General features: G+C 42.4%; 1 protein-coding gene across 1 annotated transcript in view; it reads right to left on the reverse strand.

The window, feature by feature from the left end:
* The window catches only part of AOX1 (aldehyde oxidase 1), a 69,231-nt gene extending 48,233 nt beyond the window's left edge, over positions 1–20,998 (reverse strand). The window contains exons 1-9 of the mRNA NM_001308454.1: positions 20,953–20,998; positions 13,801–13,858; positions 12,029–12,125; positions 9,122–9,230; positions 7,672–7,798; positions 4,552–4,613; positions 2,900–2,989; positions 1,702–1,782; positions 885–1,029 (exon numbers count right to left, since the gene is read on the reverse strand). Coding sequence (NP_001295383.1) covers positions 885–1,029; positions 1,702–1,782; positions 2,900–2,989; positions 4,552–4,613; positions 7,672–7,798; positions 9,122–9,230; positions 12,029–12,125; positions 13,801–13,858; positions 20,953–20,997 — 814 coding nt within the window. The 5' untranslated portion in view covers position 20,998. The remainder of the gene's footprint in view (positions 1–884; positions 1,030–1,701; positions 1,783–2,899; positions 2,990–4,551; positions 4,614–7,671; positions 7,799–9,121; positions 9,231–12,028; positions 12,126–13,800; positions 13,859–20,952) is intronic.
* Between the last annotated feature and the right edge of the window lie 5,620 nt (positions 20,999–26,618).

Genomic DNA, 26,618 nt, shown 5'->3' on the forward strand with positions numbered 1-26,618 from the left:
AGACAGAGTCTCACTTTGTCGCCCTAGGTAGAGAGCTGAGCAGTCACAGCTCACAGCAACCTCAGACTCTTGGGCTCAAGCAATTCTCTTGCCACAGCCCCCCAAGTAGCTGGGACTATAGGTGCCCTCCACAATGCCCGACTGTTTTTAGAGATGAGGTCTCATTCTTTTTTTTTTTTTTAATTAAATCATAACTGTGTACATTAATGCATTTATGGGGTACAATGTGCTGATTTTCGGGGTCCTGCTCTTGTTCAGGCTGGCCTTGAACTCGTGAGCTTAAGCAATCTACCCTCCTCAGCCTCCAAGAGCACTGGGATTACAGGCGTGAGCCACTGTGCCCAGCCCCATGTATCTTTCTATTGGTCTTCTTATTGCCAAATTAAGTATAGGGAAAATGGCTAAGTAGATTTTCATTAAACTTGGAGGACTCTTAAAACTGTCACCCTTAAAACTTGGGCCATATGGAACACTCAAAATTCTCCTTTGGAAGACTCTAGGGGCTCCTCAAAGAGGTGGGTGGGAAAACTGAGCATATACTGGACACAACAGGAAGACCTCATGACAGTTTGAGCGAAACTTATTCTACCTATTGAGACACCGCTAAGAGGACACAAAGAGCAATCAAACACAAGGCCCTGAGAATCCCCAGATGGAAGGGAAGGACAGCTGGCCCTGGAGCGGCTGGCACTGCTTTGCTACAGAGCAAGTCTCTGGGTGCAACTCTGCACACTGCACCACTGAGGGGCCAAGGGAGGTATTTATTTAATGATAGTTACAAAGTCTCTTGAGCAATGATGAGGAAATCAAGTCTGCTTTTCTAGAGAACACACTTATAAGGATGTTTATTTCCCCCCAGAAGTGGTCCCTGGGGTTCTACATACCCACAGAGGTGTTCCCCATAACAACAGGGGCCTGGGGATACTTGAATTTAGCTTCCAGAAGTTCCTTCAGGGTTACTGGAGAAATCCATGTCATTCTGTCACCACGGAAAACCCGGGTGCTTTGTGGTTGATTCTCAGCCATTATCTATGGAAAAGGCAACAGGGACTCAGGATGCCTGGCGGTAACATTCCCGCCTGTTCCTGCTCTATCATTGTAGGAACAGAGAGAGCAAACCAATTCACAGCTTCTAGAAAACAAAAGTGACCCCCAAATGGAGCTTTCCAAGAAACCAGAGTTCAGGATGAAAGTGTGATGGTATTTTACTCCTAGAGACCACTCCATATATTTCCCTTTGGTGCTCTTATGTCTCCAAGGAATTCTTTTCTTTTTTTTTTGCAGTTTTTGGCTGGGGCTGGGCTTGAACCCACCACCTCCAGCATATGAAGCTGGCACCCTACTCCTTTGAGCCACAGGCACTGCCCTCCAAGGAATTCATTTTAATGCTAAAAAATATAGCCTGTTTAATTTTGTCAAATCATTCTAAGGAAGAAAAAACTTTGCCAAACATAAAGTAGAAAAAATGTCTACATCTACACACATGGTTTTATGGCTTTATAGATACTATCTGCTGCTTCTCATGGTCAGCCCATGTGTCCCCTCCGTGGGGACTCCACCTCATTCCTCCACCTCCTCCTCAGTCCATACTCTTCAGACCTTGAGAGAAGGATGACAGACTTCTGAGAATCCAGAAGCAAATGCCCTTCCTGACATTTCACCACCAGTCCTCTCGGATGAGCTCGACGTTGCCATCCTTACCATGAGCTCAGGAGGAAATATCAGCTCCTGGGTTGGATCCAGCGGCAGGAACTCCTCTTCTGAGAATAGTTTTGGACTTGTCTTAAAAAGAGAAGGTACCAGAAGTTATTGCCATCAAGAAACTTTCCTTTGAAATCCCCCGTGGAATGAGGTTGGAAGGAGACAGACATATAGTCAGATACAGCAAACAGGAAATGAAAAAAGCCAGCGGCCCAGGAATGATCTCTGTGCTGCAGACTAAGAGCTCTAACACAGACTTGGTCCCAGCATCTCCGCTCAGAGGCCGATGAGCTCTGGAGCCCTCAGTGCCTGCACATTCTCTCTGGAGTCTGGGGACAGCAGAGGAGGCAGCAGGACAGTCCCCTGAACCACTCCCAGCATGATTGCTCCACCTGTTCTTTGATTTCCCTGACATCTCCACTTTCCATCTCCCTCGAAAAATGCTTTTTTAAAAACTAAGACACACTATGGAGGCCAGGCACAGTGACTCATGCCTGTAATTCTCACATTCTGGGAGCCAAGGAGGGAGGATCACTTGAGGCCAAGAGTTAGAGACCAGCCTAAGCAAGAGTGAGACCCCATCTCTACTAAAAATAGAAAAATTACCCAGGCCTGGCAGTGTCCACCTGCAGTCCCAGCTACTCAGGAGGATGAGGTTGATCTGAGCTATGATGTTACCATTTTACTTTTTTTGAGACTTCATCTTGAAGACAACAATAAAGAAGAAACTAAGAGATACTATGGGATCCGTGTGTTTTCTCTCCTATAGATGTTCTATTTCAGTGGTTCTCAGCCTGTGGGTTGTGACCCCTTTTGCAGGGGTCACCTAAGACCATCTTGCATATCAGATATTTGCATTCATTACAATTCATAACAGTAGCAAAATTACAATTATGAAGTAGCAACAAAAATGATTTTATGGTTGGGGGTCACCACAACATGAGGAACTGTATTAAAGGGTAGTGGCATCAGGAAAGTTGAGAACCACTGTTCTATTTAAAGAGAATAATATCTGGAATGAGAGACAAAGTTGGTAGAATCAAATTTTTTTATAGAGATAGAGTGAGAATGGGAGAAGGGACACGCTGACACATCTTGAATTAGTCAACCTGTGGGTAGCCATTTATTCTTCATAAGAGTAAGTCAGCTGCCGCTCACATCCTAAGAAAACTTAATAAAAACTGTACATTTCACTGACCTTATTTTCTTCCTTATATTCTGGTAATCCATTTATTCCTTGATCCAAAGAGCAAATCCCATTTTCTTTACTTTGACAGCAGCCAGAAGACTAGTGGGCAAAAAAAACAAATCACTAGGAATTTGTTGCTGATTCTACTAAGTAGTAAATAAAGCAGGTGACTACCAGTTGAAACATAACACAAAATCAATACGTATTGTTAGATACCTGGAAAGAGAGCTGTTTGTCCTTAAACATATCCAAACTAATTCTAATAAAAATCTTGAGTTTATAGGAAGTTTTGAAGAGCAGTGATTATTAAAACAAGTTAAAATACATAAAGATCTTATAACTGAGCCTGGCACATAGCAATAAATATTAAATATTGCCAATGATTGTCAATATTCATTTTAAGTTTCGAATATTAACAAAAAATACTAATGAGTACTGTTATCATCATTGTTTTTTTTTTAATTCTTTGGGGTTCATTGAGGGTACTGAATGCATTGATTGCATTTGTTAGATAAATTCCCTCTAATAATTGTGTCCCTCCTCCAAGAGGTGTGCCATATACCATGACCCCTATCCCCCACCTTATATTAGATCATGGAATACTATCCAGCCATTTAAAAGATGACTTTACAAAAGATGTAAAAGATGTAAAACTTTATATCTTTTGTATTAACATTTTTTTTTTTTTTTTTTTTTGAGACAGAGCCTCAAGCTGTCCCCCTGAGTAGAGTGCCATGGCATCACGCTCACAGCAACCTCCAACTCCTGGGCTCAAGCGATTCTCCTGCCTCTGCCTCCCAAGTAGCTGGGACCACAGGCGCCCGCCACAACGCCCGGCCATTTTTTGATTGCAGCCGTCATTGTTGTTTGGCGGGTCCGGGCTGGGGATTCGAACCCGCCACCTTAGGTGTACATGGCTGGCGCCCTAGCCGGTTGAGCCATAGGCGCCGAGCCCTTTTGTATTAACATTAAAAAGACTTTATATCTTTTGTATTAACCTGGATTGAGTTGGAAAACATTCTTCTTAGTAAAGCATCACAAGACTGGAGAAGCAAGAATCCAAAATACACAATTCTAATATGAAGGCAGTAAATGATCCCATGTATCACTGTGTCCTTATCTGTGATGTACCCATTTCATAGTTTAACTCCCAAAGGACACTCTTATGTCCTTCACATCAACATTGTTTCTTTATTTATCCATTCAATAAATATCGATTGAGTAGCTACCCAATCAGTGCACTGTGACTGGCCCTGGGAATGTACACCTCTGCTGTCCAGCAGCCTACAGTCTCGTGATGAGATGGAATAGCACACAGGCAATTGTACTGCATTAGGCGTGTGTGCACATGCCCACCACACAGGTCCAGGGGGGCTATAGGAGGACCAGTGCAAGGGACCTGGCCCAAACAAGATCAGAGAAGACCTCTTGGAGGCAATGAGGTCAAAATGCTCCAGTGCTCATTGTGTAACCAAGGTGAGCTCAGTGAATGCAGGTGAGTGCCCTGGCCAAGATCAAATAAAACAGCAGTTACAGACCTTGAGGTAGGAAGTAGACCCATACTCGTAACAAAGGCTGTCCTCCTAATCACACCTGACAACCCCTACCATTTTGTGTCACTGGGCAAAAATATACTTGACCATGTGTTCCTTTTTACTCACTTTACAGAAAGTCTTGCAGGCATCAATTATGGGCCTGTAGCCAGTGCACCGGCACAGGTTACCTAAAGGAGAGTAAACAAGGTCTGTTAATCTAGTGACCCTAGATGGAAATAAGGACCCCATCCTAGAAGAAAACTCTGATATTTCAGTCCACCTAATCTGCCAAATCAGCTTTTCTTTTTATTATCAGCAACTTGGGATAATTACTTGATAATCTTGAGGCAGATTTTAATGGCTCAGTCATTTGTACTTTTCTGTAAACAGTTTTTATGTCCTCTGCTTACAAAGGTGCACAATGATTTCAAGCCAAACACTTGATCTACAGTCATTTTCAAGAGCTAAACCTCACTTTATAAAAAGCAAGAGCCACTTAATTGAGGTATTATTGACATATGAAAAGCTGGACATATTTAATGTATCCAACTTGATGTGTTTGGAGATAAGCATATACCCTTGAAACCATCACCATGGTCATTGCCATAAACATACCTATCACCTCCAAGTTCCCTCCGGGCATTTATTTATTCATTTTTTTAGAGATAAGAATGTTTAATATAAGAGCTACACTCTTAGCAATACAGTATTGTTATGCATAGGCATTATGCTGTAAGGTAGGTCTCTAGGCTTTATTCATCCCGCATAAGTGAAATTTAGTGCCCTTTGACCAATACAATTGTCCCTTGGTATACGTGGAGGATTGGTTCCAGGACCACCCACATAAAACCAAATCCATGCATATCAAGTCCAGCAGTAGGGCCCTGTAGAACCTGCACTTACATGAAAAGTTGGTCTTCCATAAATACAGCTACTATAATTTTATTCTGCTTTTGGTTGGAAAAAAGCTCTGTATAATTGGACCTTCACAGTTTGGACACATGTTGTTCAAGGGTCACCTGTACTTCCTTGTTTTCCCTCCCCTAGACCCTGTAGCCATCATTCTACTCTCTGCTTCTGTGAGTTTGACTGTTTTAGATTTTTTTTTTTTTTTTTTTTGCAGTTTTTGGCCGGGTCCGGGTTTGAACCCGCCACCTCTGGTATATGGGGCTGGCTGCCCTACTCTTTTGAGCCACAGGTGCCACCCTGTTTTAGATTCTTCACGTAAGCGGGATCATGTGATATTTGCTCTTCTATGTCTGGCTTATTTCACTTAACATAATATCCTCCAGGCTAATATATATTGCTCAAATGGCAGGATTTCCTTCTTTTTCTTAAAGGTAAAAAAGTCCTCATTATTAATGCTGTGGTACTTATCAATTTATTGCAAAAGAGAGAGGGAGCGAGCACTAAGCTTCAGTTGACAGAAAGATCAAAGTCAAAAATAAAAAGAAGTTCAAAGGCATTCGACAGCAGCAAAGGTGGCTATCAAACTTTGGAAGCAGTCAGGCACACAGTTTATTTACAATATGAAATTAAATAAGTCAAACTTAAAGCTGCTGGAACTTTAAATTATTTTGAGGCTTGAGAGGAATATAACTATGGCTGAAGTCATACAGCAGGCAGTTGCAGCTTCTGCTTTCTCTGTAAATGATTAGAAATAACCGAATGGCAGCAGAGATAAGACCCCTTCCGATCCATACTCCTCCTCACAGAATGTTAAAGCAATCTTCCTTGAATGTAGCAAGCTGTGGTCGATCAAATCGCTGTAACGTATGGACTGGCCTAATGCAGAAAATTTTCAACCCTGTTAAATTTCTCTTTTTCTGCTTATACACTTGCAACCTTAACTTCCTACTCCTTTGGAGTCTGTCTTTCCCAGTTTGTCATCCACAAACTGCATGCTTGAATAAACTTGATACTTAATCATATTTTCTGACGCTCATTGCTTAAGGTCAACAACGATTAGTCCAGTGTTTCTCACAGAGGTCCTGTGTTCTTCACCTATCCCCAAATCTGAGGTCTTATTTACAAAACAAGGTCACTTAGTCAAGCTCTCTGAGGGTGTGTCCTAGGAATCTTCATTATTCATAAATTCCCCACGTATGTCCTGCATACCCTAAACTTGCGGACCCTGCATAACAACACCTAAAGGCAATCAGGCAGAAGACGGTTCTGTGCTATGTCACTCCTTTCTACTTCCGGGGCTTGGCTCTCCCTGGAACACTGTTGCAGAGGAAGTGTATAAAGAGCTTTAGGCTGGCGATCTCTAGGAAAGAAATGAGGTCCTCAGGAGGCAGGAGGCAAAAACAAACAGAAAGAGCCACAGAAAGTTTCAGCAGAAACAGAACGTCATAGGCTATCATGTTCAAAAATTGCTTAGGCCTTTGGCTCAGTGAGTAGGGTGCCGGCCCCATGCCCCTGCCAAACTGCAACAACAACAACAAAATAGCTGGGCATTATGGTGGGTGCCTGTAGTCCCACCCAGCTCCTCGAGAGGCTGAGGCAAGAGAATCGCTTAAGCCCAACAGGTGGAGGTTGCTGTGAGCTCTGACACCACAGCGCTCTACCATGGGCAATAAAGTGAGACTCTGTCTCTAAAAATAAATAAATAAATAATTGCTTAGACTCCTGTGATGAGGACCCCTTCCCAACACACACATACACACACTGAGCTCCTGAACTTGATAAAGTGGCTCCAGAGTAGATAGAGACAGCTCTTTGGAACAAGTATCAACACATGATCTCAGTCTCTTTGGCGTCACGTTATCCTCAGCAGCAGCCCTCTGCTCCTCAATACGGTCCTGAGAGCACCCATGCGACAGGGGAGCATGGTGACAAAGCAGTGTGCGGAGATAACAGGACTCTTTCCAAGCATAAATGAATAAACTGACTTTTTAAAGAAAACAAGCAAGCAACAAAAAAAAGAAGAGACACAGATTAAAAGAGACTTCATGAATATAGCAGCCAAATGCAATGTGTGGGTCTGGTTTGGATCCTGATTTGAACAAACCAACCCTTCCATTCATTGGAGATAGAATTTTGAACAAAATTACTCTCTACAAACCTCAGTTTCTCCATTTATGAAATGGGAATAATATTATTATCTTATAAAGTTACCATGAGGATTAAAGGAGATAATCTTCAAACAGCATTTAATACAGTGTGTGGTACCTAGTTGGTGTCTATTATGAGCTGTTGTCATCGTCATCACCATGTAAAAATAAACACACATACATAACCTACCACCAAGAGCATCAGTTAACTGATCCAGAGTGGGCTCTGGATGGTTCCTGAGCAGTGTGTAGATGGACATCACCATCCCAGGGGTACAGAATCCACACTGGGTACCATGACACTTGGCGATCCTCTCCTAGAAGCACAGAAAGGTTGGAAATGCAGAATCTTGGACCCTGCCCCAGACCTAATGATCTGACAAGATCTGACAAGATCTGACAAGATCCCAGGTGATTCCTCTGCATGTTAAAGTTGGATAAGTGGCCCTGGACAGCCCTTCTCATCCCAGGTGCCTCCCACGCTGGTGGCTGTGTCATTATGATGTTTGACCTCATCAGCTTTGGAGCCTCACTTAAGGCAGTGAATTTCAGCCTTTGGAATCACCTGGAAAGCTTCCAGAATTCGAAGGCCCAAGCAGCACCCCAAATCAACTTGGTTTCAATGTGTGCTTGAGGTTGTGAATTACTGACATAAAGGAAGTCCTTTAAAGAAATGAACCAAATTACACTCAAATTGAGAAATGAAACAATAAAAGGAAGGTAATACTTCCTTTATTCCTTCCATGCCTCCCCGCCCTCCCCCACTCCAGCATTTTCTCTTTGGATTCTAAATTCCAAGGTGCAAATCCATTTTGGAAGCTGATGTGGGAGCTCAGCATCAGTGAGGAGATGAAAGGGTGTTTGTATGCCTGTGTCTGGTCACGTCTCACCGGGTGTACACAGGCAGAATTCTCTACCTCGAGGTAACGAGGTTTCATAGAAAATAAATAGAAACTGAGATTCCTTCGTGTCTAGACAACTTGAAGTTTGACTGTTTTCTATGTTGCTCCTATCTTTTCTCTCTCCTCATAAGTGACCTTCATTAACTTAGATTAAAAATAGGTAGGAATGGCAGTTTTATGGGCAATGTATATACATAATTTAAAGAGTCAGGAGTCTTTTCACTTGACGGAAAGTCCTTAACAAGGTGCCATTTTAGTTGAAAAAGCCTTGAAATTCATTAACAGTTCCTTTCAAGTTGTAAGTTGAATAAATCTTTTTAGTAGCTGTGATATTGATGTACCTTTAAGATGTTATTTCTCACCTTTAAAAAAAAAAAAAAAGAACAAGAAGATTAATCTCTCCATGCACATGGCTCTTGTTTCTCTATGAGTTTGGAAGCTGTAAGATGGACAAGTATTGTCTAATTAGAATATAGAAAACAAACCGAGAGATGTCAGGGTTTTCTTAGAAAAGAAAAAGTCTTCCTGTTTTCTAAAAGCATCTTTCCAATAAGTTGGTCACAGTTACATACTCCAGTATCCCACCCAGGCTTCACTCTTGGCACCGCTGGGCTTCATCTGTTAGCAGGGCCCAGGCAGCAGGGCCCAAACTGCTGGGCTCTCTTAATCTCAGGGACTCATTATGCCACTCGTGGTTTTGGAAGCACAGAAACCTTTAAGGAAGAGGCACATCCTCACCTGGACAGGATGGATTCTGGTCTTGGTGCTTCCTATGCCTTCTACTGTGGTGACGGCAGCACCATACAGAGAACAGATGGGGATCAGGCAGGCATTGGCTGGGTAATGTCTTAAAATACAGAAGAAAAGCACAAATTACAAATACATTGTATCTAGGGGGAAAGGGACCAAGCACTCCTAGGCATTCAGGGTCACAGCTGGAGTGTCACCGGCAAGATTAAACTTAGGCCTTCTAACTCTAATTCCAGTTTTTCATCTTGAATAAGGGCGTGGGTGGTGGGTTGTGACATTCTCTAGTCACATGTAACCACCTGTCCACCTAGGAATTATTCCATCTTCCAGGCAGATGCTAGGCTGAGGAATCAGTTGAGTGATAAAGTGAATGATCAGATAGTACAGATAGTGTGCTTCAGAAGAAACAGGATGTGGAACGCAGAGCTCCGCAATCCCACAAGAAGCACTGCTAGAATTGAAGGGGACTCTTAAAATGTTCTCATTCACCAAATGGCCAATAAATATGTAAAACAAATGTTCAACCTCAAAAATTAAGAAAGACTCAACTTAAGAAATTTATTAAATGACAATTTAAATAAAAATTATAATATCCCTTGGTAGAAAGGCTTGGGAAAATGGGACCCACACAGTGCTTATAAGAATGGCAATTAAATTCCCCCATGTTCTTCTGGGAGACATTTCACTGAAAGACATAAAGACCTTTAAGATGAACACTGTCTTTTACTCTGCAAGACCACCTATGTGGATAAGGAAACAGTCATAGACATAAATATATTATAGCAATGTTCACTGATGTGTTTCTCATAACAATGAAAACTAATCTAAGTGAACACTATTTGTGGATTGGTTTTGGTACATCCAAATGATGGAACATACACCACCATTAACATTACGTTCATTATTTTGAAAAGATATTAATGAGAAATTAATAAAATATACAATTTTTAAAACAGTACTGCAGTATGCATACATATGTATACACATAAGAGGGAGATTAGAAGGATATTATTCATATATAAATAAATGTAAATATTTACTGAGTGCCTGCTATGTTCCAAGTGCTAAGATTCATTGATGAATGAGATAGATAAAATCCTTGCCTTTGTAGAATGTACATTCTAGTTAAAACAGTACACACATGCATAGACAACACACATACATATATACATTGAAATGATGAGAAGTCTATGAATAAATTAATACAGGCCAAGGAAATAGAATGGTGAAGGTGAGATGGGACATAGCTATTAAGCAGGGCATAAGGAAGGAAAATGTAATGTTTTTTGTTAAAACCTGAATGACTCAAAGGAGCCAGACAAGAAAGGCAGAGGTACAACACACACACACACAGACAGAGAGAAGTCCAGGGAAGGTAGAGCATAGTAAATATGAGGGAGGTGGTATTTATTCAAGGTCAGGGAACTAGGCAGGGGCTAGACAGGTCATGGGAAGGCTTCATAGTAAAGGTAAGGAGTTTGAGTACTGATTCGAAGGCAAGTGAGTTTTCAGTTTAGATGTAGAAAGTTGTAATTAACTGTCACTCTCATTCTTAAAACCAAAATAAGCCATATAAACCTCATAATCATAATTTTTTAAAAACTCATTATATACTGAATACGTAAAAAATCTTTATGAGCTAAACTTAATAAACAAATGAGCTATTTAATTGAGGAGGCTGTTCTCTTCTTGAAATGGAAAGAGAAAGAGGAGCCTTCCTCAGATAGGGAAAAGGAGAAACCAGAACAACTTTCAACAAACTTTCAATGTGAGCTGATACAACAGATTAAAATTCAAAGCTGGTTGTATTTTCCCCAATCTGTTCCCCACCAGAAATCACTGATATCTGGGGTATTTCCCAAGAAAAGGGGAGGGAAAGAGAGCAAAAAAAAAAAAAAAAAAAAAAAAAAAAAAAACTGTCTAGGCACTCTGGCCCTTAAAAGAAGAAGTTTCAGAACAAATCGGAGAACTAAAAAAACAAAACCCCAAAAAACCAAAAACAACCTACATAGTGGGGCTTCATCAAGTATAAGGTAGTTGCTACACTAGAGGGTAAAAAGACAAGGCTGCATGGATGTGAGAGAGCTCCCAAAGCTTAGAAGGTGAGATAGAAAGGCAAAAACAACTCCCCAGAAACCTAAACAGCTATAAGCCAGGCTGTAGAGCAGGAAGATACTGCTCAGAGTTCAAAAGGCAGGTGACTTGGCTGTGGAACACAGGCAGATATCTGAAACTTCACCAGGGCTCAGATTCTCAGCCCTCAACTAAGATTTGTGAAATGACATAAATGGTCTAACATGTGCATAATTGGAAGTTCCAGAGGACAGAGGAGAGAGAAAGAGTGTAGCACAAAACAGACTCGCTTGAGAAGTTTCCAACGCTGATGGAAGACATGAACCCACAGATCCAAAAAGCTTGGCAGAGCTGAAGAAGGATAAATACCAAACATAAAGAGATGTTAAACATGGGAAGCCACTGGTGATTTTTAAGAAGAAGAATGATTTGATCTGATTTATAGCTGAAATAGATTTCTCTGGTTGATGTATGGAGAATGCAGTAGATGGGAGCAAGGAGTATGTTAGGAGTCTGTAAGAATAACACAGGAAAGTGACGATAGCATTATCCTCCACTGCAGTTTTAGCCCCATCTTTCCTCTCTAGACAGCATGGGAAGTCAGGCAGACTTTCAGTTTGGACATATGTTATCTTTGTTGATAGTACATTCTACCCTACCCCAACCTATTCACATTTCTGGGACCATGTCTGTCTTATTCATATTGTATCTCCAGCCCTGCAGTTCCTTTCACTCAGCAGGAATGCATATTTACTACACGAAGGAATAAAAAAGTTCAAAACTATAAACCTTCAACCCTATGTGAGCTTTGCTGCAAAGTACCTTATCTTCTTGGTAGTGGGGCTGTATCGTGATATCATCACCGTACAGGCACCACAGCCTCCCCCTCCACAGCCATACTTAGTTCCTGTGAGTTGAACTGGAAAAAGCATGGTTAAAGAGAATGTTTTCTGTACTTCTTTTTTAAGAATAGTCTTCACCTTAGGATACAGCACTATCACAGACTCTTAAAAGTATAGCCGAGTTTAATGCATAAAATGATGTCTGTGTCTCATAGGTGCTATTATAATATGGCAACTATAATCTTGTAAATTCTTGATATCCCTTTGTTTCCTCTCTTTGTAAATAAATGGACCTCAGGTTACCAAAAATAGGGGCAAGCTAAAAGAGGAAGATTCTATGGCTGTAAGGGCTTGAGTATTTGAAGGTATGAATACATTGAACACTTGTTCTCATCTTACCTGTGTTTCTTATTTATTATTATAAATAATTCTTGAAATATTTGTATCATATTTATTATATTTCTCTGCCTTTCAGAGGCAGAAACTGCTAGCTGTTTCCTAATTTCTTTTCTTTCTTTCTTTCATTTTTTTTTTTTTTTTGAGACGGAGTCTTACTATGTTACCCTCAGTAGAGTGCTGTGATGTCACAGCTCACAGTACCTCAAACTCTTGGGCTCAAGCAATTCTCTTGCCTCAGCCTCCCAAGAAGCTAGGACTACAGATGCCACAACACTCAGCTATTTTTTTGTTATTGTTGTTATTGTTGTTTAGCAGGCCCAGGCTGGGTTTGAACCCACCAGCCCCGGTGTATATGGCTGGCGCCACTAAACTATGGGAGCCAAGCTTGTTCCCTAATTTCTGTTCTCTATTATTCCTTAGTAATAGAAACCCCAATTCTTAGATATGCACAGGGTTGCCCAGAATAAAGATATATTTTTTCAGCCTCCTCTGAAACTAGATGGGGTCATTAAAAATGCTGGCTAACGGGATGCAAATATAAGTGTTGTGTATGATTTCTAGGAGGGGACTGTCCCAAAAGCAGAGGGGTACCTCCTTCCTTATCAATTACTTCTTCTTGTTTGCAGGAATTCAGATTTGATGTCTGGACCTCAATGAATGAGAGTATGAGAAAGCTGCATACTGGGGAGGGTGGAGTTTGCTTCCTTAACAATGTTGAGACACTGCTTTACTAGCCCTCATCCACATATCTTTGGGTTTCCTTTATGTGAGTATCACAGCCATGCACACGTCTCACACATCTCCCTTTAACCTGGAGGGTAAATAACCAAGGGACCCATATACTTCACTTTGAAATCGATCATCCTGGTTTTCATTAAGGCTACACCCCAACAACGGCTCAGTGCTATGGAGAGATGAAGTCCCCAATGGCTTTAGAGAACATGCCTTAGACTGACCAGCAGTCAGTCCAGAAATCATCTACTTTCGTTTAGGTGATTTCGGTGCTGTCTTTCTCTAATGGGCATGATATTAGTCCCTGAAACTGGAGGGTAAATATTGTGACTTTAAAATATAAAGGATGTTTGAGTAAGTCCTTTAAAATTCTATTGTTTTAGTTTCCATTGCCAGTTTCTCTTTTTTATACGGACACTAGAAACAACTTGGTTTTTCTGACAGCCACGATTACATACTACCTATGAAACTAAGATGTAGAACTTTTGCAAAGATATATATTAAACCATAATAGCAAGGAATATGTCTCAACATGGCTCTAAAAAGATATTTTGTGTATCATGTAATGAGGACGTGAAAGCTATACACACACACACACACTCAAAGCAAAGAAAAGGATACGCTTCTTCCTCAAGTACGGCAACAGCATTATTTCAGGATCAACATTTCTTTCTGTCACCTGTCCCACAGAGAAAATGAGTTATGCACATAAAGTTGACAGAGATAGTGCAAAATTCACATTGGAAGGAACACACCATTTGAGGGAAATGCACAGTAATTAATCCTTCTGCTCACATTTTCAAGTTGATTTCATGTTTATGGAACATCTGTGATAATCAGATCACCTCTCTTAAGTATAATCTCGAATCTCACCCCTCATTGTGCCACTGTCCTTAGTTGAATTAGCACTGTCCTCTAAGGCAGTGGTTGTGTCTACTAGTGAGAGATCGCTAATGACTCCTGCCCAGCTTTTCCTAAAGAATCTAAAGCAAGGGAGGGAAAAGACATTAGCTGAACAGAGTGGAGTGGGGAGAGAGGGAGGGAGAGAGAACAAGAATACACCCTTTTGGAATAAAATAGACTCTGAGAAATTAATAGAGTTAACTTTTTAAAAAGACTTATGTATCATGTTCAAATAATTACAGAAAGAGACCACAACCAACCATGTCCCCCCAAATCAAAGAAACAAAGGAGAAGGTAAAATGTGTGTGCCAAGGGATGCAAAGCCGTGTGGCCGGGACACACACGGGCAGGTTCGCGTAAGCAGGACCTGTCACAGCACGATCAAAATGTCACGATTGGTTGTGCTTTCCAAGGTGATCATGCCTTTTCTTTTTTATTATTAAAAACTTTGGATTTCTTTTAGATTCATAGAACATATAGAAGGACAATTTGCTTCACAATTCCAGATGCTGAATTCATCTTTCACCATGTTATAATAGTTTTCCCCCTTAGAAGTAAGTGGGGAGAAGCATGAGCTTAGTCTACAGCTGCCTCCTCACCCTCAATTCTAAGTTTCCACATGCAAGGGGAGGCATATTCCAGTTGCCGAGGTCAGATCTGTGCCCTAGAAGACTGTGAGTGTGTGAGTCTGTGTGTGTGTACACATACTATAATGCAAGAAAAAAAGTGAGGTACCTCCCAGGCATCTTCAACTTAATTGGCCCTCAAATGAAACTCTTTATTTTATTCTCCAAAAGTATTCCTTCCTTCTTTTCTCTAACCTATCTGCTAGATCATCTAAGCTTAAAAACCCAAGCTCTTTCAATCCATCACAATCAGCATCACTAAGACCATTCCCCTCCCCCCCAAAATGATTCTCTAAACACCCTCTCTTCTACTCTCACGACCTGGAATGAGCCTATGTCAATGCTGCCCAGATGATTACAACAGCTGCCTCACAGGTCTCCCTGCCGCTGCTCTTGGCACCACCACCACCACCCCCGCCCGATACTGCCCTCTACAACGCTACCACCATAAGCACTCCAAAATCCAAGTCCGATCATCTCATTATCTGCCTAAGTTTAACACACTCTGGCCAGCCAAACTGCCATGCTGAGAATTCCTGAATCACCAGGGTGCTTGTTAAAAGAAAATCTCCATGGAATCAGGATTCCTGGGAGAGGGAACCAGAAAGTGTACGTGTTAAATAAGCACACGGAGTATGTCTTAGATGAATTCAATCTAAGCCTTCCTAGAGTACAAGAAGTTCAAATTCCTGGCCAGGCCTCTTTAATAAGCTGCCCCATCATCTCCTACCACTTGGCCCATGTATCTGGAACTCAGGCCACATGGAAGAATGGGCCAATATCAACCATGCATGGACTTTCACCTTCACCACATCTACATACAGGCTTCTTTCTGTCCTAAAAGTCCCTTTTGACTCTACCTGGAAGAATTTTGTCATTCCATGCCCGGTCAAATGTCCCCTGTGCAAAGTGCTGCCATCTAATACAAACGGTCCAGGTGACCACCCTCCTCTGTGTTTCCATGGCCAGTCCAGGGCCAGTGTCCTTATCCCTTCTTTTATGGCACATTTTACTCTGGTACCATAATTATTTTTGTATGTCTACGCCTACCTCGATTCTGAGAGAAACAACCTCTGTTATTCTTTGTGTCAGACTCTGAGCTTTGTGCCGGGGTATGTCTTAGGGTACATATTATATATACTATATATATACTAATTAAAAGAATGACTTGAACATGGTATGTATGATTTGCTATGAAAACACCAAGAAGAGAAGAATGATTTCTCATAGACATGAGAAATCTAAACAGAAGAAAAAGAAAGAAAAGCAGAGAAGTTATTGGTGACAGAAACTGTTGGCTGTCTATCCCAGCACGCCTTCCTTCTTCCTTGCCGCTGCCTGACACAGGGATGAAATGCCTGGAATTTCAGCAGTCATCTGAGGCCATGAGGCAACACACTGACGCCAGCAGGAGAAAAAGAAGAAATCTGGGTCCCAGATAGTAACAGAGGGCTCTGGGCCAGACTCACAATGTCTAACTGCAGGTATCATGGTGAATCTCAACGGCCCAGTTTTCACAGACAGACAGGACCTGGGTGTCCTGGTTAATAAAGACTAGCATTTTACACTTGGGGAATATTTGTCTATTTTGGGAAGGTATTAATGGAGGAAGCAGGCCTTGCTAGTCTGTTTGTTTCAAGAGATGTCTCAAGAGTTTGGAGTTCTGCCTCAAAGTGCCACTGGCTTGAAATGTGTTTATTTTTCTTGATTTGGTTGATATTATATTTGAAGGAGGGAAGTGGAAATAGGGATCTAGCATTCATCCTGTCCAGGGGGCTCTGGGAGGGCAACAGGGAGGATAGAGATAGGGAGGTACAGAGCAGACGCTCCGGGAAACACCAGCCAGTGAACAGCTTTGCCCAGATTCCTACACTAAGATGCTGTGTTCACGTGGGGACAGAGTTATTCTGTTGACTCTGAGTTGGAGAGATGATGACAGTTCTCAGGTCAAGGTCATTGCATGTACTCCTCTTGGTACAGACTTGGGTGTCGCAAGGGTGGAATCTGTCCCTCTGTATCTCTTCCAGCCCTTTTGGGAGAGTCGCAAACCACAAAGTTAAGAAAGCACTTACCTCTGTGGATGGTTGGCGGTTAGTGTCTTAGGGGGCCCTGCCAAATCCAAGACAGAGGCAGAAAGAAGAGAAAGGAAGAGACACAGAAAGGGGGTGGGGGACGAGAATAGAAAATAAGGACAAGGTACAGGTGCCTGTGAAAGGACAAGGCTGAGAGGGAGGAGGAGAGAAAAGAAAGAGGCATATGTTGTAGGCCACAGTTGGCAGAGAATAACCCACAGCAGCCTCAGAACAGAGAGGAGGCCAGAGAGGAGGCCATGACACTTCTGCCCGAGCTTCTAGTTGCTTTAAAATTCACTTTGCTTGTGGGTTCCTCCTAAGCTGCCTCTACCTGCCCTTCCATGGCCCAAACCCATTTTCTGAATCACTGCAGCCATCTCAGCAGCTCAGGAGACCAAAAACTCCAGGAAAACATCCACCGATGAATAGCTTTGCCCAGATTCCTACACATAGCAAATAATGCTCAGTGACTACTTCTTAGCCTTCTTGATACTTCTTAGCAAAGTTCTGGCTCTACTTATGAAGGAGATTATTTTCTAGTCTAGATATTTACAATCATTTCCACATATTAAGTTTTTACTATGTAAATGTACCTCGCTAACCACTGTCCATGGAATTTAATCTTCAGCCCAATTCCAGAAGATATGTTTCTGTTATTAGCTCCATTTTGCAGAGGAAAACACTGAGGCTAAGAGTTATTAAGCACCTTTCCTGAAGCCCTGGAGCTGTCAAGTGGTAGAAGGGACAACACAGGATTCAAACCTCTGCCTGACTAGTTCCAAAGCCCACACTGTTGATCTGTCTCTATACCTCCCTGCCTCAAGGAATGACATGCTTTAGGTCCTGAGTAGAGGTCAGAATGTGGCATCTATGGAATAATTCATGCACGGGCTTCTCCTCTCTTAAACTCTACGTTAAATGGGTCACCTATTTTTCTGAGTTCACTGAGTACAGTGAAGAAAATTTCAGAAGTCTCTCCCCAATTAAGTCTCTGACCAATGTGCACTGGCCTTTCTTCCCAATGGCCTTCACTCCTGCCTGATGACACCTTTTGGTGACCAGGATTTTACAAAAAGTGCAGATCAGAGGCCAATCATGTCACTGACTATCTCCTAATTGGCCTCCAAGTTTCCTTTTCAAAGGCTCATTTTTAAATCCCAGAAGTCATGTTTGACTTCAAGACTGTTCTTGTGGTTTCTCTCTCAGACATTTCTCGATAGCTCCACTCTCTGAACTAGAAAATATATTCTAATTCTTCCAATGTAGCAATTGGGCTTGCTGACCAGTATTGAAGCACATTCCTACTAGAATTTGGAAGGGAAGATAAGGAATAAGAGAGGATGACATAATTTTTTTTAATGGAGTAATTTAAAAAAGTAAATCAGTATCTCTAGAGTATACTTTACAAATGATAACAGGACATTTAACCCACAAACAAAGTGAACTGACAGATGAAAACCAGCTTATTTAATTTTAAAAATCAATACAGCACAGACTGTTGTTAGCTATTATATTAAAAATCCCAATGCAGGCTCCGTGTCTGTGGCTCTGTGGCTCAAGCGGCTAAGGTGCCAGCCACATACACCTAAAGTGGCGGGTTCGAATCCAGCCCAGGCCCGCCAAACAACAATGATGGCTGCAACCAAAAAATAGCCAGGTGTTGTGGCGGGTGCCTGTGGTCCCAGCTACTTGGGAGGCAGAGGCAGGAGACTCACTTGAGCCCAGGAGTTGGAGGTTTCTGGGAGCTGTGATGCCACAGCACTCTATCCAGGGGAACAGCCTAAGGCTCTGTCTCAAAAAAAAAAAAAAAAAATCCCAATGCTGTTTGTTTGGAAGCAGCAGAGGGGAGGAATATTAGACTCAAAACACCTGTTTCCTCATTTAACCAAAATGCTTACTATCACCTCCAAGGCACTAGTAGCCCCAGGCCCATGTGTCCAGCCCCTCCAGCCTACCACTGAGCACCCAGAAATCCCCCCAGCTCAAGGCCTTTGACCTGACCATTCCCCCTGCCTGGAAGGCCCTCTCCCCATGTGCTCGTCTGGCTTGCTCCATGCTTCACCTCAGCAGTTACTCCAATGTTGCCCTTTCAGAGAAGCTAAAACACCCGTCCCATCTCAAATATCAGCTTCTGCCCATTCTCTGTCCCTTCACTTTGCTTTACTTTTTGTATGCAGGTCACTAGGAAAGGTTTGAGACAGACTGTTATGTCCATTATTTCACTTCCAAGAAACAGTGGAAGTGTCCTTTCCAATTCACCCGTGCAAGTTTCAATTTGCTCTTGGTTTATTGGTGTTGCTGGGAGGGCTTCATTTGTTCCCATCCCTGTGGATTTTACATTTTTTGATTTTTGTGTATCTTAAAACTTTTGTAATGACCCACTTATCAGCACTTACCACTGCCTGACTTTACACATTTCCATTCATATATGTGCTTGCTGTCTCCCCAGCACACATAAACTCCATGTAAGTAGGGATTCTGTCATTTCTGTGCTCTGCTCTTTCTCAGAAGCCTAGAACACTGCCTGCCATGTAGTGGACCTTTAGCAAATAAATGGACTGAATACCCATGATCACTCTTTATGACATAAGTAGTGTTATCTATCCCCCTTTAACAGAGGAACCAAGCCTCTGAGAGGTTAGCTTGTCTCAGCGAAAGTTAGAGCTGGAATTAAATCCTTGTTCATCTAAACAAAAAAGCCAGGGTTTACTACATACTCTGTTGTGCAAAAGAAGAAAAAAAGGACATAATGTTGGCTCGGCACCTGTAGCTCAGCAGCTAGGGTGCCAGCCACATACACTGAGGCTGGTGGGTTCGAATCCAGCCCAGGCCTGCCAAACAACAATGACAACTACAACCAAAAAAAAAAAAAAAGAAAGAAAAAAATAGCTGGGTATTGTGGTGGACGCCTGTAGTCCCAGCTACTTGGGAGGTAGAGGCAAGAGAATCACTTAAGCCCAAGAGTTACAGATTGCTGTGAGCTGTGATGCCACAGGACTCTACCCAGGGTGACATAATGAGACTCTGTCTCAAAAAAAATGACATAATGTCAGTCATTTCACCCTGTTACCATATTTCACCCTTAGAGCAGTCTTTCGAGGGGGTCCTAATGGCCCCCACTGCCATCAGGCAATGGTCAGGAAAAACGGGCTCATCTTACCAGTGTGAAACCCAGGCACCAGGGACAAAGCTTTTGTGGGGCCTGGAACTTGTACAGTTTGAGGGCTCCTTTAAAAATATTAATAAAACCCACAAATGTGAAATTAGATTCAGGGTCTAGGACAGGTCTCACAAGTGAGGGACCTTCCTTAACCCCCCTCAGTTCCCTGGGGAGTGGGCTGGTGCCAGTCAGGCAGCATTGCGCCTGCCCTGAGCCAGGAGCAGGGGTCGCAGGTGGCTGCGAATGCACCAGCGCTTGGAAAGTTCTCACAGCCTTTACTCGGCTGTTAGCTTAAATGGAGCCCTTTAACCTTCCTGCCTCAGTTTCCCCTTTCAAAGTGGAATCAGTATGCTGGGACAACATTAGGAGCGAGGAGAAACGATGTCCACATATTTTAAATGCTGGCTCCAGACACTGGACACTGCCTAGAACTGTCCCCCAGAGATCTGCAGAATGATCCCGGCAGTGGATCTCAGGAGGACCTCAGGCTCTTCAGAGGAACTAGCTACGACTTTGGAAAGTCACAACTTCCTCATCTGAGAAACCACGAAGGTGGTTAGAGTTCATCCCCAACGTTCTGTCCTGACTCCGAATTGCCGCCCGTTCATCCAAACACACCCGGTGAGCTGAGACTCAGCCGCCTGCACAGGTTGGGTCTGTTGGAAGAGGTTAGCGGCTGGGGATTGGAAGGGGAAAACTGGGGTGTTGGCCTTAGTGGGTGAGAATTGCTCTTTTTCTTTCTTGTTTACTGGGTGGGGGAAGAAGACGGTCATCTGCCCTCAGCCAGTCAAGCCTTGGAAGGAGAGGGGCGAGGGCCCAGGGCAGACCCCCAACCACGGCCTTTCCCTGCCCTGGAGGTGGGGGTGAGGCCTCGAAGGCAACCTGGCTTCAGCGGGGGAAGCCGGGGCGCTGGCAGTGCCCTGGGCGGCCGGCCCGGAAAGGCCGAGCGAGTGGCCGGGACAGGAGTCACTCTCGGCGCTCGCCGGCGCGGCAGCCCCGCGGGTGCGCTCACCTTGCGGCCGTTCACGTAGAAGAGCAGCGCGGGCCCCGGCTCCATGCTGGCGGGTCGGGCGGCTGGACCGGGTGCGAGTGGAGAGCGAGCGGGCAGAGCCGACCGGCCGCGGGGCGGCGCCTGCGCAGCCGTAAGTCCAGCCAGCCCGCCCCGACTGGGGAGTTCCGATAAGGCCCCGGCGCTTCCGACTCCTCCCTGGGTGCTGGGGCGTGCGGGCCCGGGGAGGCTCCGGCAGCCGCGGCCCCCGGCGGTTCTGCAGGTCTGCGCCGTGATCTGGGAGCCCCTCTCTTGCTAGACGTGCAGTCTCCGCCGCAGCTGCTGTCAGCCCCCTCATCTGCGGGAGAGGTGACAGCGAATGGTTTCGCAACGTTTTCTTACATTTTTAGAAATAATTTAAGTTTGTTTTTAAAATCAAGAGCTACCTAGGCTCGGCGCCTGTGGCCCTAGCGGCTAAGGTGCCAGCCACATACACCTGAGCTGGCGGGTTCGAATCCAGCCAAACAACGACGGCTGCAACCAAAAAATAGCCGGGCGTGGTTGTGGTCCCAGCTACTTGAAAGGAGGAGGCAGGAGACTCGCTTGAGCCCAGTGTTGGAGGTTGCTGTGAGCTGTGATGGCACAGCACTCTACCTAGGGTGACAGCTTGAGGCTCTGTCTCAAAAAAATTTTTTTAAAAAGCTATCTTGATATAGACTTTTTTTTTTTTTTTTGGCTGGGGCTGGGTTTGAACCCACTACCTCCAGTATGTTGGGCCAGCGCCCTACTCCTTTGAGCCACAGGCACCGTCCAGAGATACCTTGATATAGAAACAAACTTTTTTTTTTAGAGACAGTCTCACTTTGTCGCCCTTGCTAGAGTGCCGTGGCGTCACACAGCTCACAGCAACCTCCAGCTCTCGGGCTTGATTGATTCTCTTGCCTCAGCCTCCGGAGTAGCTGGGACTACAGGTGCCCGCCACAGGGCCCGGCTATTTTTTTGTTGCAGTTTGGCTGGGGCCGGGTTTGAACCTGCCACCCTCAGTATATGGGGCCGGCGCTCTAGTCATTGAGCCACAGGCGGCGCTCTAGAAATAAACTTTTAAAAAACTTTTCATCACTATTGGCAGCTTATCTGGCAAAAACAAATAGAGATGTTATGTATCTTGAAAAACTTAAAAGGAAATATCTTGGAAAATACTGCAAAACATAAAAATAAAAATCAGCTGTAAGCGCCTACAACCTGTTATTTACTACTGTTAACTTTGGGGGTCTATCTCTACCTTTTGGAAATCTGCACTATAACACCTATAAAAAAGTTCCAATGGAATTAAATCAGTTATTTTCCAGACTCCATTTTAACAGACTTACAATATTTTCCCTTGTCATTTCATTACATAAACACAAAGTTTTATTGTGAGATTTTCCAAAATTTGTACATAAAAGTGAACAACACAACTAGCATCCATCTACCCCTTACTATACTTTAAGGATTCAACATTTTGCCATATTCTCTCAATTTTTCTGCATATTTTTAAACTAATCTCAGACACATTACAGCAATCTCCTCATTATCCTGCACCCAGGGACTGGTAGATTCTGAATAAATTTAGTTTCCAGTTGCTTGAGCATTACGGTAGGAAATAGGCCTAATTCTATACCCCATTCTGTACCATACCATAAATTCTGAATTAAAGTGATATTAATACTGACATACACTAATTCAAAGCAAATTAAGACAAACTTGACTTACTGTAACAGTTTTATTGGATTAGAAGTTTATCTTTGTAAATAGAGTGTTCAATTTTGTTAAATGGCAGTCAATACACTTCAGGTAATATACATTAACATTTCAAAACTGTTACAGCTTTACTAGGGCATGGCTTGTAATAACAGCAGTAACAGAAGAAAGAGCAACCAACATGACCATGAATACAGGATAGTTTATCTGAAGGCAACCTAGAGTGAAAATAATTTTTATCAAGCTGGTAACAGAGAAAATAGATACTTGACTTTAGAACAAGTTATGTCATATTTACATGGAAGCCATAGGAGTGATGCATGAAGTCAGTCATGTGCCAGCTGCTTAAACATTGTCAGTTGCTAGAGTTCTGGATAATGTGTTTACTGTATTTTACTCCGAAATACTTCAGTACACATTAAAAACACACATTTTCTTAGCCACAATGCCATTGCTCAGTGTCTAAAATGTCTTTTACACTTGATTTTGTTAAATCAAACAGGGCTGCTCAATGTATCTGTTTGTGTTCTCTTCAGTCTCTCTTACTCAGAAGATTCCTCACCCACGCCGCCCTTTCTAATGCTAGTAACATGTCAAAGAAGAAACCAGGCCTGTTGCCCTATTGAAATGAACCACATTTTGAATGTGGCTGATTACTTCTCCTAGGTGTTGTTCTTCTGTCCAGCTTATTTCCTATACACTAAATATTGGATAAAAACCCTTGATTAAATTTGGGGTCATTTTTTTGAGGGGGAGAGGGGGACAATACTTCACAGGTAGTGCCATGAAGTCTGGTTGTCTCATTCTTAATGATGAGATTGATGAATGGGTTCAGTATCCCTTCATAATTATTTTCTCCAACAATATCTCACCTAATGGTTTCACATCCATTGTTGAGCACTGACTGAGCAGTAATTTTATTAAGGTGCTGCAATTTTTCTTTCTAATTCTAGCATTTCTAATGTACTCATCAACTGGTATCCTTTTGACTAGAACTCCATTCTTCAGTTGAGCTATTGAATGCATAAATTAAATTCATACCAGAAAGGCAAAATAAATTTGTATTACTTTCCCTTAAATTATAAATTTTCAGAGAATTGAGTTACTTCCAGTAATATCTAATGTTTTGGTTTCTCTCCCCCTTTTCTTAATCATTATGAATTTATGTCTTTTCCTATAATGTGTTTTCATCAGTTGTAATCATTAACGTCTTCTTAGGCCAATGGAAGCAACTTTAAATTGGAACCTGTGTCCTTTTGACATGCATGCATTGGTTTTTGAGAATTTTCTTGCTTTCTGGCACAATAAATTGCCCTAGCCTTACCTTGTCTATATCCTGTCCCAGACTGATTCCTTAAAATAGGTAATAAGGGGCGGTGCCTGTGCCTTAAGGTGTAGAGTGAGGGCCCCATATACCAGAGGTGGCAGGTTCAAACCCAGCCCCAGTCAAAAAAAACTGCAAAAAAATAAAAAATAAAAAAAATACGGTAGTATTTAGAAACCACAATTCGTATGCTAGAGGTGCTAAGTGTTAATGACTTGTCATTCTTTTTAAACATTTTCAGTGGGCAGCACTGGGAAATACAAAATTTTAAAAAGGGGGTGAAAAAAGCATAAATTCACACTGATATTTCTAATGTAAATTTAAGGTTGCAGAGGTTTTTAAAGAAACCTTCTTGGATTTACAATTGTATCCCTTTCCTCTATGCCTACAATCTTGGTTCTAAAACTGTAACATAATTGCTTTATCCTGTCCATAGATGTATCTCATGCACAATATTATAGTAGCAATAAGATTAGCAAATGAAAGATTTCTTGGCAATCCTTTTGCTCCTTAAAAATTAAAAGATTGCATTCTATTGAAGATGTAAATTTAAAAATACTCTTCCTAAGGTCAAAGTATCTCTGTTTTCTCTGTCACCAGCTTGATAAAAATTATTTTCATTTTAGGTTTCAAAATAACTATGCTATATTCAAGGTTATGTTGGTTGCTCTTTTTTGGTACTGCTGTTATTACAAACCATGCCATAGGAAAATTTTTGTATTTTTGCAAGAGGAATTTTGGTATACTTTCTAAAAGTAGGAAGGATCAATACATATCATAAATGCATATGTAATTTTATTGACTATTGTCAAAATCTTTTCTATAATGCTTATTTCATTTTGCATTCTTTGAGCAACATATAGATACCAGCTGGGGGAAGCACGTGTACATAAGTGAAGAGGCTGAGATTACTAGACCCGAGAAAGGTGGAGGAGACCTGAAGGAGCCGCTGTTAACATTTCAGGAGCTAGGAAAAGGGCTTCCAGAAATCAGAACTCAGACCTTTAAGAATGGGGAACAGCAAAGATGGTGCTGATACCTCAGAGGCCTGAGAAAGCCTCCTTGAAAAGGCCTTTGGCCTCTGATGAAGGAGCACAGCCCACCCAGTGCTGTCACCTCCAAGAAAACAGAATGAGGTTGGTTCTAGAAGTGCTAAAACCCACTGGTGCCTCAACCTACAGTAAAGTGCTACTACTTTGATGTTCTGACAGGAAGAGCAAGCAAACAGGAAGGAGCAAGTCCCCTTTCCCTCTGAACTGTCCATCCTCTTCTAGTGCCCCCTATTAACAGGAGCTAAAAAGAAGTCAGGTAGCAAAAAGAAATGTGATTACCAGTCCCAGCATCATACAGTAAGGTACCCAGAGGTGGGCTCAGAGTTAACAACTGGCATGCATTAAAAAGGCGGTCTGTTCCATGAGAAGAATGCTTTGGTATTAGCAAATCTATGTAGTGCATCCCATGGACACATTTTTGTGCTTATTACTAACCTACTGTCTCTTCACTTCAAATCCATACTCCTGTATTCCACTTTAAGGCCAGGACTTTGCAAACCCACTTTCTTCTTTGCCAGGCTTCCTTTTAGTCTCTCCCTATAGAGTGTTGGAGGGAAACTGGAAGTACAGAGGAGAAAGAAGTGCTTTGTTCCTGTCAGCATCACCACAGAAATGGTTCACCCTGGCAGCAATAATTGACTTCAGTACCAACAGCTGGCTCCACCTTATCAGACCACTCTCATCACATCCCTTACAGGAAAGCAGCACCAGCAGTTAGCTGCAGTGTCTGGGTCCTGAAATTCTTCCTCCAAGGCTTTATAATTCAGCAAGTTCACACTTGACCCTTTGTTCCCTCAGCCCCAGAGGTGGTGGGTGCTTCCTGCAGTTACTTCCTCTGTGGTACTCCAGGGGTCCCTTCTACCTTTCTAATTCTTGTTTCACTTCTCTACTATATGGTTAACCATTAATCATTGTGACTTCTGTGTCATGATTGGACACTATTATAACCAGTATCCATGCCAAAAGTCATCTGTAAAAATTCAACACCCAGCTTGCAGATTTCTAGGCCCACCCCTTCAGTGGTCAGATACTGTCTAAGAAAACTTTTTCATCCAAGCAGAATAGGGTTTGACTAATCATTTGAAAATAATTTTTAAAAAAAGCACTCAAGCTGACGCATGCCTATAATTTCAGCTTTGGGAGGCTGAGGTAGAAGATGGCTTGAGGATAGAAGTTGGAAACCTAACTGAGAAAATGACATGAAGGCTGTGTTGACCAGTTTGATGGAAGTAGTTCGGATTGCATGTGAAAACCCCACACTGTACCCCAGAAGTGCATTAATGTACATAGTTACCATTCAGTAAAAAAAATAAATAAATAAATAAAAATAATAATAGTAAAAAAAAAAAAAAGAAGTTGGAAACCAGTTTGAAACATAGCGAGACTTCATCTCTTAAAATAAAAATCAAAATTAAAAATATCAGCTAGGCATCGTAGCTGAGAAAGAAGAATCACTTGCACCCAAGAGTTTGAGGTTACAGTGAACTATGATCACACCATTGCACTGCAGGCTGGGTGACAGAGTGAGACCTCGAAAATAAGAAACACACGCACATACAAAAGTACTCAAATAA

Source organism: Otolemur garnettii, unplaced genomic scaffold (genome assembly GCF_000181295.1).
Source record: "Otolemur garnettii isolate 467f Iridium unplaced genomic scaffold, OtoGar3 scaffold00013, whole genome shotgun sequence".
Taxonomy (NCBI): Eukaryota; Metazoa; Chordata; class Mammalia; order Primates; family Galagidae; genus Otolemur; species Otolemur garnettii.